This window comes from Haemaphysalis longicornis, unplaced genomic scaffold (assembly GCF_048455015.1).
Source record: "Haemaphysalis longicornis isolate Haplotype H1 unplaced genomic scaffold, Haemaphysalis longicornis Haplotype H1 scaffold_6, whole genome shotgun sequence".
Classification (NCBI taxonomy): Eukaryota; Metazoa; Arthropoda; class Arachnida; order Ixodida; family Ixodidae; genus Haemaphysalis; species Haemaphysalis longicornis.
Window position 1 is genome coordinate 80,285,474 of NW_027526407.1, and position 13,219 is coordinate 80,298,692.

Consider the following 13,219-nt stretch of genomic DNA (forward strand, 5'->3'; position numbering starts at 1 on the left):
CAAGTTTATTTATTATAGCAATAAACAATCATTGGCAGGAAGCATTTTTTTAAAAGAAAGGGGGGGGGGAGGGGGGGGAATCGGAGTAATTTTTAAACACTAGTTCAGATTTTGAAAGACGAGAAACTTAAACAAAAAGCACTATTCGAAAACTAAATACCTTCGAAGCTCAAAAAAGGAAGTAGACAGTTTTATTGGTACACTGGGAATATGTTAATATATTCCTTTACATCCCTTACACGAACCAGATTGAGGTAAGCAGTAGGTGTATCGCACGTTTATTTATTTCCTATGTAGAACACAGGAGAGAATGACACGCTTTGTCTAGCTTTGTATTGCGGCACCCAGGTAAAGCTTTCTTCATATGGGGCGTTACACTGTAACACCTGGCTGACTCTGCATGTCCATTACGATGCACTGTGGTATCAATGCTTTTTGGTGCTTTCAACAAGGCATCCGTGGGGGCTAATACATAAATGCTTGCTAGAAAACTTGCTTCGCAGGGTCAGAAAAATTGGCGTGAATGTACTTACAGTGGAACTGTTAGCCTCTAGCTGGTCGGAAAATTTCATGTCGCAAACAAAAAACCCAGGCAGGACCCAGCAGTTCTCGCCTAAGATGTCGAGCGCATGCATTGGGCTAATCAGGCATACAGCATAGAGCTCAGTATTCAGTTACAAAAACCACAAAACAAGCATTGAAACCGCATTACGGATGATAAGGCGCCTGTGAACAATGGGACTTTCCCCACCAGTTCCTGGTAAGGCCAAAAGGGTCATGTGCCTGGTTTTGAAGATGTCCCATTCCTGGTAAGGATTATGTTTGCAGATTATGTTTGAAGGCTAGGCAGGACTAGTGTCACCAACTAGAGCGGTTCTTGCCCAAGACGCCAAGCGCATGCGTCAGGCTAGGCAGGACCCAGCATTTGTCGCCAGAGAAGCCGAGTGCAAGCGGCAAGCCTGCTGAGGTAGTGAGAAACATTTCATACCCTCCCCCATCAGAATTCATAATGTTTTACGACAGCTTCACTGGACATCGACTTTCGCAGGGCAGGATGGCGACCACTTTTTTTTAGATTTTGCAACGACTGCAGCACGAGTTTTTGGCACTTTGACACTAGGCTGCGGTTTTGATCTTTGTTTTCTCTTTCTTACTGTCGTCGTCCCCTACAAATAGTTTCAATGGGATAATGAAGTGCAAACCACTGAATACTCCCACCTGTTTCCGATATGGGTGGTCGCGCACTTATCTTTTGGATGCGTAGTAATAAAGAAGAAACAGCTGTTCAAGACAACCGCTAATTCTTTCGCTTTATAGGGTTATTGTCACCAACTTTTTATGTAGCAGTGTCTAAGGGGATGCGCTGCTGAGCATGAGATCATGGGTTCAATTGCCGGTCGCGGCAGCCTGCTTTTCTGATGGAGGCAAAAAGCAAAAGCTCCCGTGTGTACAAGATTTCGGCGCATGTTAAACATCCTCAGCCGGTCAAAATTATCCGGAGCCCTCCACTACGGCGCGCCTCATCGCTTGCGCTGCGTCGCGGCGTTAAACCCTGCAATCAATCAACATTTTATGTAACATTTCTCTCATCCTTTTTTTATTTCCCTTGGGTGTGCGCTTCCTTACATGCTCAAGCTGTTCCTGCGGTTCAGACACTTGTTCACTCTCCCCTGCTCTTTGTTCTTCTCCTTGTGCAGCAGCAAAGCGAGTTTGCCTCAGCCTGCTATGTGTTCGACGTGTGCCTGTCGGCCGAGTCTGTCCCGCTGACCGTACAGGACTACCGGGCGAGGCTGAAGCAGCTGCAGGCACTCAGTTCCGACCAGCTCGCAGCGGCCGGTGTCTCCCTGGGTGACTACGCCATGGTGAGCCTAAAACAGAACAAATAATCCTTTTTTAAAAAAATAGAAGAGAATATCACCTTTTAAGGTGATAGAAGTAAACATTACAAGCTGAGACAGGTCCACAAAAAATCCGTATCAGGGTTGCGGAACAAGATTTTTTTTTTTGTAAGTGCTCGTTTGTTTATCTTCATCTGAAAAGCAACATGAAGGCGAAAATATAACTTTACTGACAGTTTTTCAAAACAGTATTCTTCGGTCTATTACTGAACTTTCTTCTCTAATGACGCGCCACTGCTGTCAAGGCTACTCATTTGGCCGCTGAATGAGCTCCCAAACCTGAGTTAACTGCTAAATGTAATTCGCCTCAAATGTCATTTGATATTCTCGTGTAGCGCCGAATTAATGACGTTTAGAGCAAACATTTCCTCTAAATGTCGTTAGATCTGCCATGTGACAGGGGCGTAAGAGAGGTCGTAGGTCAGTTAGAAGTCATAGGTTAATGGGAGGGGTCTTAATCCTGCAGTGGACCTAAATGTGATGCTGATTGATGATGGTGGAGGCGACAGTGGTGGTGGTGGTAGTGTGGCGATGATGATGATTACAACAATGACGATGGCAACGATGACGATGATGGCGACGGTGGCGGCGAGTCTAAGAAGTGCATAAAGTCTCCAGAAGTTACCTGACTTCTCAGAGAACTCTTGCGGTGGCGTTTTCTCTGGGGGGGAAAGAAATGAATGTAGCCGCATCAAGACGGGTATGGGTGGCAGTCGTTGAAAGAAACCTCCTTCACCCTGCCGTGGGGACCAGTAGGCAGCTGTGTAGGGTGGGAGGTGGCGATAGAACTGCCACCAGGGGGTTTCTTTGCTCCTCCCCGCAGGCCCCCGTGCGCTACCTGCTGGGCACCCTCCTGGTGAACTTCCAGCTGCTGTGGCAGCCCACCCAGGGCATCCTGGCGAGCCACGCCAGTGCGGACGGGGACTTCTGGGGCACCCTGGTGGAGCACATGACGCTCGTCCACTGCAGGATCGGTCAGTCCTGTCCCCCACTCTGGTTCTTACCTGCCTCCTCCTCTTCTCCAGCGAGTGCAGTCCTCGACTGCGTTTCAGACGGTTTAGGGCCGTTCTTTTGGCCACCCAAAGGGAGTGCTGTCGTCAGTACTGGTGGTTTGTGAGGGTCGTAACTGTTTCCATCTTCCAGTGGCATATCTTCAGGCATATGCAGTGCATTGCAGCATTATTGCAGACTCGTTTTGAGTGGATTAAAGCTTGCGTTGTGCAAAATCGAAGCTTGCATTGTGGGGAAGTCACAGTTCTTTGCTTTTGCAGCAGTCACTATGAATGTTTGACTCAGGTCCCACTAGGTCACTGCACATGTGTGCAGCGGAGCTTTTAGTGACGCACTGTTGCGCACGTGCTGGGCTTGGCTGCATTTTTTTTTCTTCCCCGAAATCTTTGGCGCAGAGACTGCGCTTCCCGTGCCCTCCGAGGACCAGAGTGACGTGGACCAGCCGACGTCCGAAGGCCTGGTCGGCGTCTTTGGGGAGGCGTTGGAGAGCGCGGGGCGGCTGGACGACAAGCCGGACTACATCAACCACCGCCACCTGCTGTGGAACGCAGCCGAGCAGTTTGCGGGAGTTGCCGAGAGGCGGAGCAGAGACGTCGTGGCCTTCTTCTACCGGTTCCTGGAGTGAGTTGCGCAGCGCTCATTGTCGCCCATTTCGTCCACGTTATGCCCGCTCACAAATTCAGTTTCTGGAATCTGCCTGTTATTTTTAAAGCGAAGCTTTGTATGGCTAGACGAAAGGTAGACGCCACAGTCTTTTGTGCGCAATACTCTTCCAACACAACTGCATGTGCAGAAAAACCAACTTGGAGAGGAGTTAGAAGTGAGGGGGGGGAGAGGTCGGCTGGGTTTGTAGATGACGTAGCTACACTCTCGCATCTGTCAACACCGATAAGTGCGAACAGCACATCAATAAGAGCAAAAAAGAGCTGCCCTCGCAGCAGAGCATGCACGTGGAGAGCTACTGTGTGAAGCACAGCTCAGTGGACAAGGGTGAGCGGACCGGCCTCAACGTGCACAATGGCAAACACCACCCACTTGTTACTTCGAAATGGGTTTTGTTTTGTCCACTCCTTGGACTGCACCCAGTTTTCCTGGTAATTCTTCTTTACAAAGAGGAAAGGCACTGAATTTTTTTTTTTGAGCAAAAATCTCTTGTTCTCTCGGGTGTGGTTTGCTTTGTAGAGGGGCATCAGTTGCATAGGTGGGGTATGAAAATGAGCACCACGAGCTCTGGGAAGTTGCCGGCGGAGGGAGTTTTTTACTCTAAGGTATCATACGCGTTGGCATGCAAGAGGTCAGAAATTTTTTCCACGTACTCGCGTTGGAGGCATGTGGGGACTCAACTAGCCGGGCAGAAACACATCTGAAAGCAGGTCGGTGTTGTCTCTCTTGGGAAATTGGGAATTTGGTTAGGCTTAGAGCAGTGGTTAGTCATTAATGTTTTGGGAGACCCCACCAGCAGAAGAGGGGGGGTGGGGGGTTTCGCAAGGCCTAACCATTCAATTTCAGTTCAGTTTCACCTTTTTAGTCCTCGTGTGGTGTACAGTGTATTTTGTTAAATGCAGAGCGGGCACAGAGTTGGAAGTTGTTGGGGTTATGCACTAACTAGGACAAATACAGTACGCTGCCTGTGGTGTATGTAGCATAGTCACATGAAAGACTGCGATATGTGGCGGAACCTCGTTATGACATAACTGTCTCATTTAAACACTTAATTCTAATGTTACAATGTCTTTGTTGGAAAAGAAGTGTAATAAATAATTTTTCCAGCCTACCTGCCTCACTTTATGGGGAAAGATTGATGAGGCGGCAACAGAAGCTGGGCATTGTGAGATGTTTTGGGTGCATATTTCGAACTTGGGGAGCAGATTTCACTTAGTTGCTGACAGCCCTTCAGATGCTCACTACCGTATTTATTCGATTATAAAGCGAGCAAGCAGTTTGGAGAGTAAAAAAATATTGCCATTTATATATACTGAGCTTCAACTATAAGGAGGGGTAGGACTTTGAGACTACGGATTTTTGAGAAGAACCTCTCCTTATACTTGAATAAATACGGTACTTCAATTTTTGTCTTTGCAGAAGGGAGCTGTGGCCGAGCATGCAGATGGAACCACACCACGACATTCGGAAACCGGGCAGCACCCCGCCGCTTCCAGTTGAGGCAGAAAAGTCTGAACTGAAGAAGCAGATTGAGGAGGCCAGTGTGATCGTTGTGGAGGAGCCGGAGGAGGAAGAGGTCGCGGAGGAGGACAAGAACGAGGCTGGAGATGAGGAGGATGACGATGAGGATAAAGAAGTGCATTACGTGCCGGCTGGAACGAGGCAACAGCTTGTCAGGTAATGGATCGCAATGGTATTGTGGACTGGTGATGTCGAGTGGTTGAAACTGCTGAGTGCCAAACCAAGGGATGACACTTGGCTGGTTGATGTCACTAGAATAGTGAGTTGCACAATTTGGTATCCTTTGGGTTGGATTGACTAGTGTGCAGGTAAGCCGAAAGAAGAGAATTATATGGGCATCCCGCAAGGTATCAGCACTATCCCGTCCTTTTCCCTTCTGTTTGCATTTGTTTGCAATGTAGTGGACATGGAGATAACATTTTTAAAATTGGGACGGGCACTTGAAGTGCTGAGCGCCCACTTGTGCGTTTCCCATATCTCCCACAGCAACAGTGTCTTGCTGCGACAGCTAGGCCCGTTTTAAAAAGCAAGTGATCAAAATTTGCGCATTTCTGTGCACATTTTACCATCATTAGCAATTGCAAATGAGGCAAAAGTAGCAATTCCTTCATTGTTTTATTTTTGCGCATGAATGGCAGCGAGGATTTTTTTTTTTCTATTGTGACATGCATTGAAGTTTGGGTAGGCCATCACTAGACATCTCTTGACAGTTATCCAGTGATGCAGCTTGGGAAAAGGAGGGCTTTCATGCAGCCTGTTAGCAATCCATTATTTATGGCTAGCTGAGTTGATCCTTAAGAAGAAGAAGAAATTAAGAAGAAATGGGCGTGGGCAGGGCATGTAATGCAAAGGCAAGATTACCATTGGTCTTTAAGTGTTACATAGTGGATCCCTAGAGAAGGCAAGCGTGGCAGGGGGCAGCAGAAAGTTAGATGGGCAGATGAGACCAAGAAGTTAGCAAGGATAGATTGGTCGCAGTTAGCACAGGACCTGGGTATTTGGAGATCCATGGGAGAGGCCTTTGCCCTGCAGTGGGCGCAGAGAGGAGGAGGAGGAGGAGGAGGATGATGATGATGAGGATGAGGATGAGGATGATGAGTTGATCTTACTTCCCTATTCTGATTTTTGTGCTTCATTGAAGGTTTTGGGTGTCGTGGGATCGAACCCATCGCATTGAGAGGCTTTAACCCTAAAGTAGCTGTGCATTGGGGCAGTTGTGGCTTTCACACTGTTTGCTGCACTGCATGCCTGCTTTGAGTCTGATATAAAGCTGCAATTCCCTCTATCCACCCGTTTCAGGAGCCTCTGCGACCAGCTCAAACTTCTGTCCAAGTTCTCCAATCCCCGGGCTGTTTCCAGGCATGAGGCGCTGTACAATACCTACCTTGACGTAAGGGTCTCTCTCGTTTGTACATTGCGGGGACTATATCCACGAAAAGAAAGTGCTAGTAGAAAAAATGCTAGTAGAAGTATTGGCAGCCTGACCCGATTGGTGCAGGGAATTTTCAGTCGTTTGAGATTCCCTGCGTGTGTCCATGCTGAAACTCTTTGTTCCTTTCACATGAAACCCTTTGGCAAGCAGCTCCATTAAAGCAAGAAATGGAAGGTGGACGTCTTAGAAGGTGGCGGCTAGATTCTCAGTTAGACAGCTTGGTGCATGCTAGCTTGTGCAGTGCGGTACAAATGACTTAGGGGCCTGATTTGCTCTCTCTGTCTCAAGTTGTGGGAAGGCACCTAGGGGAGTCTAGACTTTGGATACAGGCTACAAGTGCTTGGAATGGGAGTACAGTAGAACCTTGATACGTTTAAGGGGGGTGGTGGGAATTGGAACAAACTTTCTTATTTCTTGGCGTAGTGTAATGAAATTCGGTAGGCACCTGGGAAAGCACTCCAAATGGTGATATTAAAAGTTTCATAATGATATCTTCAGTAGTTTTTGCGTTATGGAGCTTTACATGTTGCCTGCTTGTGGAAAGCCTAGTGAAGTGACAAAACGCAGTAAGAAGTTCTGAATACTTTTAAATTGTAGTCAAAAGAACACTACAGGGTATGACATTCTTAGAATTTTTTTACACCCTGTGTTTTTTCTTATATACAGGATTATTTTCAACTGTAACCATTTGACACAACTAGCATTGGCATAAGTACTAAATAAAAAAATAAAAAGGCCCTAAATTGAAAATCACGAAATGTCACACCCTGCAGAACACTTCAAGGATTAAAAAACAAACAGGAGCAAAATCTGTCCAGTGGTTGCGATGGCATTCCCTCCACAAGCAACAGGGAATGACTGAAACGCACTTTTGAGAAAACAGCTCTCAAACTTTACGGAGCACCAGATGTCCCTCAAAAGGCACCGGAGGCATAGTCCTTGCTGTCCTTGCTAGAGAATGACCTCTTGGGCTTTTGCCCCTTGATCTGATACGGTATTGCGAAAATGGGTGTTTTTTGGTCATCAGGATCGGTTTTGCTTTCGCCTTCGTTGACAAAATAATTTTTTTAGTGCCTTTAGAGACCGTTTTCCGGCACAATATTTTTATACAGCATAGAATAAGAGTTCTGGAAGCCAAAGCGGGCAGTTTTCAGAAATCGATTTTTTTCGGCGACCATAAAAAGAACACACACACAAGGGAGGAACGTATCACCCGGGAAGAAACGTACTTTGGGGCATGTTTAGTGTTCACAATTGACAGCGTAGTAACCAGGGAATTGTATGAACCCGGAACGCATCAGTGGGGTTCTACTGTAGTTGGTTGCTTACTACCAGTGTTGCTGGCACTAAGCTGCAAGGATTACAGACAAGATGATGAAGCACTCTTGTGTGTTATCCTTCTTCTCTGTCAGTCCAGTGCCAGCATTGTTTGTGGTAGGTCAGTCTGCCAGGCAGTTTGGATGGGAAAAAACTGTCACGAAGGATCTAATGTAGCCTGCAGCATAGAATTTTTCACTAACACATGCTAGAGGGAAATCTGTTGCTGCAGTCGTGTGCCATCGCGGGCACCACCATAGCAGCTAGAAGTGTCCCTCTCTCACTTGGCTTGGCTAGTCTCGTGGCTTCTTTTCGCTCTTGAAGCCAAAACGAACAAAAGAGGGTGGCATGCTTTTCCTTGTTCTTCCTGCGTTAAGATTCTAAAAAGTCCCTGACAAATGAATCTTTCGGAGCTCCACCATTCTTTTTAAACAAATTTGGATAATCGTTTACAATAATGTTGTTTTTTTGCAGCCATATGCAATGTTTGAGGTTGTTGGTGGGCTATGCCAAATAGTGATGGAACATTTCTTCGCAGTACATGACTGCATGCTTGCTGAAGCCAGCTCGCCAGGGTGCTGGTGCGAGGTTTTCCTCTAGTACCGTATTTATTCGAATATAAGGCGAGGTTTTTTCCCCAAATCTGTAGTCTCAAAGTCATACCCCGCCATATATTTGAAGCTCAATGTGTGTGTATATATATATATATACACACACACACACACACACACACACACACACACACACACACACACACACACACACACACACACACACACACACACACACACACACACACACACACACACACACACACACACACACACACACACACACACACACACACACACACACACACACACACACACACACACACACACACACACACACACACACACACACACACACACACACACACACACACACACACACACACACACACACACACACACACACACACACACACACACACACACACACACACACACACACACACACACACACACACACACACACACACACACACACACACACACACACACACACACACACACACACACACACACACACACACACACACACACACACACACACACACACACACACACACACACACACACACACACACACACACACACACACACACACACACACACACACACACACACACACACACACACACACACACACACACACACACACACACACACACACACACACACACACACACACACACACACACACACACACACACACACACACACACACACACACACACACACACACACACACACACACACACACACACACACACACACACACACACACACACACACACACACACACACACACACACACACACACACACACACACACACACACACACACACACACACACACACACACACACACACACACACACACACACACACACACACACACACACACACACACACACACACACACACACACACACACACACACACACACACACACACACACACACACACACACACACACACACACACACACACACACACACACACACACACACACACACACACCAAAGATGCAGTCCTTATTGACAGTGCTATTCGGCTATGCCTTATAGTGCTGAATGAGGTTCATACAAAAATGACAGTCACCTCATTAGGCGCTATAAAGCACCTTCAAGTAGCCGAGTAGCACTGGCAATAAGGACTGCATCTTTGATATGTGTTCTTACGGAATCCCGCGTCCCATATATTTCTGTTCTACACTATGTGCGTGTGCGTGTGTGTGTATGTGTGTGTTGCCTGCACCGTTGCCTTACAAATGTGACCTCCTTATAATCGAGTAAATACGGTATATGTTAGTATGAAACTGTATGGCCTACAGTTATTTGTCGTATGTTAGCAAGTGTACAAGAGGCCTTCGTCCTGCAGTGGACACAATGGATAATGATGATGATGATAATGACAATGTTTGTGCCCTCTCTCTCCTTTCGCAGCTGCTGACGTTCAGGGACGCTGAAGTCCAGAAGCTTGCGTTTGCCTGTATCGCCAGTTATGGCGAAAAGTTTCTGACCCCCTACAGGTGAGGGCTGTTTCTCGGAAACTCTGGGCGGTTGAAACACTGTGTCGGGGCTTTCTGGCACAGGGAGAACTTCGAGAGGCTTTTGGACGAGGCGACCTTCCGCTCTGAGGTGGTGCTGTTCAACGTGGACGACGCGGGGGAGGAGGCGATCCGAGCAGAGCACCGGGCCGATGTCATCCCGATCTTGATGAGGTGAGTGTTTTCTGTCGGTCAGATTAGGGCAGTAACCTCGGAGCTGCTGATCTGGTCATGGGGCTACAGCTGAACCTCGTTATAAGAGACACTGATGTAAGAGACAAATGGGTATAAGAGACACTATTCACCCACATGGTTGGCTGCCCTATCTTTCCCATTAAATCAACCTCTTTTATAACAGACATCGGATGTAGAAGATTGGTTATAAGGGACAAGTCATCCTTGAAGTTAAATCGATAATCTCACTTGTAACAGACATTTTAACTTCAGATGCAGTGCCACCAGTGACTAATTGCAGTTGCTTCCATTGTGGAAACACAGGTGGACGACAGACACCTGCCGTCGCTATTTATTATAACTTCAGCAAACACACAGTGGTTCAGTCAGCTATGAAATGACGATGAGAAGCCCTGCCAATGGAAATGCAACTGACAGAAGTGGCTGAAGCTTACTCCCATCCATTGAATGGAGCGCGATCGCACATGCAGGCTCTCCCACTCGCGTAGCTCCCAATCAAGAAGCGCTGCAGATGTTGAGTCCTGCAAGCGTAATGAATAGCCTGAGCACACAGCGGAAGCTGTGCGCTCTGGCACAGCTTGTGAACTCAACATCTACTTGTGTGAACTCACAGCTTGTGAACTCAACATCTACTCACAACATCAGGCTTGTGAACTCAACATCTACGATTCATCTTCCACAAACAAGGAAAGGAAAAAAAGCTCGTAGAATCAGTTGTAAAAAAACAGTGTAAATACAGTCATGAAGCAAACAAAGTTTCATAAATTCTGGGGCCAAACATTAATTAGAATGAATCTTTTGAAACATGCTGTAGCGTTCTTTCAAGCTTATTTTAGTCATACGGTGCCCACATAGAACTATGGGTTGATCAGTTAGTGAAAACATAGTACCCTGCTTATAAGAGACATCTCTTATAAGAGACAGAAACTGCTCCCCGGTACGTGTCTCTTATAAAGGGGTTCAACTGTATAACAAGAGAAACTTCTCGGCTAAGGACAGCGTGACAGGTTGGCCGTTGAATCCTGCTTGCCACCCTTTGGTGATATACCGTATTTTTATTGTCGTGCGTATAACCCGCACCAAAAATACGAAAATTTCAACGGCAAAATAGGGGTGGGGATAATACACGGGGTTTTTTCTTTAGTGCAACTTCACAGCAATGCGCGTTGTGCCGTGAAGCTGCTACGCACTAACACTGACTAAGCCTTGCATGGCAGCGATTGCGCAAAACATACAAGGACAAGGAAGAAAAAACAAGGACGAGCGCACTCTAACAACTGAATTTTATTGGTGACTTGTGACTTTCGCCTTGCAGTCAGTGTATCCTACTTGCTAAACATACACTTTTTCTGTCTACAAAGTATGTGATGTGTTGCTTGAGCAGTAGCTTTGGTGCAGCCTTTCCTGTATCAAATGTGCGGGCAATGTGTAAGGATTTGTTTTTCTTTTCCGGCGGGCTGAAAGTGGGAGTGCGGATTATATGCAGGGGCGGGTTATACACACGAAAATACGGTAGGTTGCTATTCTTGCATACTGAGTCTCACGCCAAGTGATGTCTTGTGTTTTCTTAACCAAGTGCTTGTGCAACAAATTTGGCGGGGGAAAACATGGTGGCATAACAAGCCACCTTTGATGTTAGCTGTAGCTGGCCTGGGGGGAAACACTTGCCATTCCCAGATTTTTGTGTGGTGGATGTTTTAGCTTTGATATCTTAAAAATCTTATACTGATGAGGTTAGCATTATTAAAGGAGTACTGGCATGAAATTTCAGGGCTCAGGTAACTATGTAAAAAGCTTCCTTTGTATAGTCAGATACCACCTTAGAAGTTGAAACCAGAACCGTTCAGTAGAACATATTTTAAATCAATCAAAGCACGAGAAAGCTCATCCGTGCCATCGAGCAAGCTCATGACGTCATCTCTGCTTCGACCCAAATGGCTGACGTCAGAACTCCCGTGGCGCATCGAGGCAGCCGCGGTGCTGTTGGCGTGTGCTTTTCCGCCTTGTGAATCACGTCATAGTTTTTGTCCAAGACTGTACAGTGGGGTCCACTGTTAAAGGGAAACGGCGAGCGCGTGGCCACTGCGCTCCGCGAAGCGCTGGCGCCGAGAAGTGGTGAGAATCGGAGACAGCCGGCACATGCGCACTGACCGCACGAGGCGGCAGAAGCCGCTCTGTCGTCTGCTACGGTGCTCCGCTGCATCGCTCAAGCTGAGGGATTTCGCACTCGAAGGATGTGAACGGCCGGGCGAAGCGCCGTAGCAGACGACACAGCGAGCGGCTTCTCCCGCCTCATGCGGCCAGTGCGCATGTGCCGGCTGTCTCCGATTCTCGCCACTTCTCGGCGCCGGCGCTTCGCGGAGCGCAGTGGCCACGCGCTCACCGTTTCCCTTTAACAGTGGACCCCACTGTACATCACCTGATGAATGGAATGCAGACCACCAAAGAAAGAGACCACTCACAGAAAGAAGTTCAGGGTGGGAAGCCAAGCTTGGCATAGTGACATAAAATGCTTCCAAAACTCGTGAAAGAACGACCGTGGCATTAGCAAGAGCAATTGAGGTGTCCTCGGGGTGAAGACCTTGTGTGTTGTGTTGTACTTGTTCCTCAGGATCCTGCATGGCAAGATGCACATGCGATCGGGTTCGGCCACCGGAGGCAAGACGAGCTTCACCGCACGCCAGGCCACCGTGCTCCGCTTCCTCGCCAACTGCCGGGAGGCCGAACTTGGTGCATTCGTGGACCTCGAGCTGGCAACCCTGAAGCAGTACCTCTCTGGTATGGTGGCCCGTTCTTGTTGCCGTTTGGGGAGAGGGACGTATGTGATAGAGGCATTCTTCCACAGGGCGTGTGGCTGTCTTGTAAGCTTTCTTTTAAGTGCAGAGCACCTTAGGGGCTCGCCTTGTCGTCGTAGCTCGCTCGGTGGACCTGAGTAGAGCCACATGGCGTTCCGTCGTAGCAGCTGTCGTCATGGCGTAACCCAGAGGCTTCGAAAGCCAAAGGGTTTATATAGTCATAAGCGTTCGAAACTCGTGAACCGCTGGCGCTTGTCATACATCTCCCTGTTGTTTAGCGCAAAGAAAACTGT

The 13,219-nt window shown here is 47.6% G+C and overlaps 1 protein-coding gene across 1 annotated transcript in view; it reads left to right on the forward strand.

Annotated features, from left to right (window-relative positions):
• The window catches only part of LOC144143574 (small subunit processome component 20 homolog), a 97,408-nt gene that overhangs the window by 23,796 nt on the left and 60,393 nt on the right, over window positions 1-13,219 (forward strand). Inside the window, exons 18-25 of the mRNA XM_077675373.1 lie at window positions 1,701-1,862; window positions 2,722-2,872; window positions 3,305-3,530; window positions 4,992-5,249; window positions 6,393-6,483; window positions 9,833-9,918; window positions 9,982-10,110; window positions 12,743-12,909. Coding sequence (XP_077531499.1) covers window positions 1,701-1,862; window positions 2,722-2,872; window positions 3,305-3,530; window positions 4,992-5,249; window positions 6,393-6,483; window positions 9,833-9,918; window positions 9,982-10,110; window positions 12,743-12,909 — 1,270 coding nt within the window. The remainder of the gene's footprint in view (window positions 1-1,700; window positions 1,863-2,721; window positions 2,873-3,304; window positions 3,531-4,991; window positions 5,250-6,392; window positions 6,484-9,832; window positions 9,919-9,981; window positions 10,111-12,742; window positions 12,910-13,219) is intronic.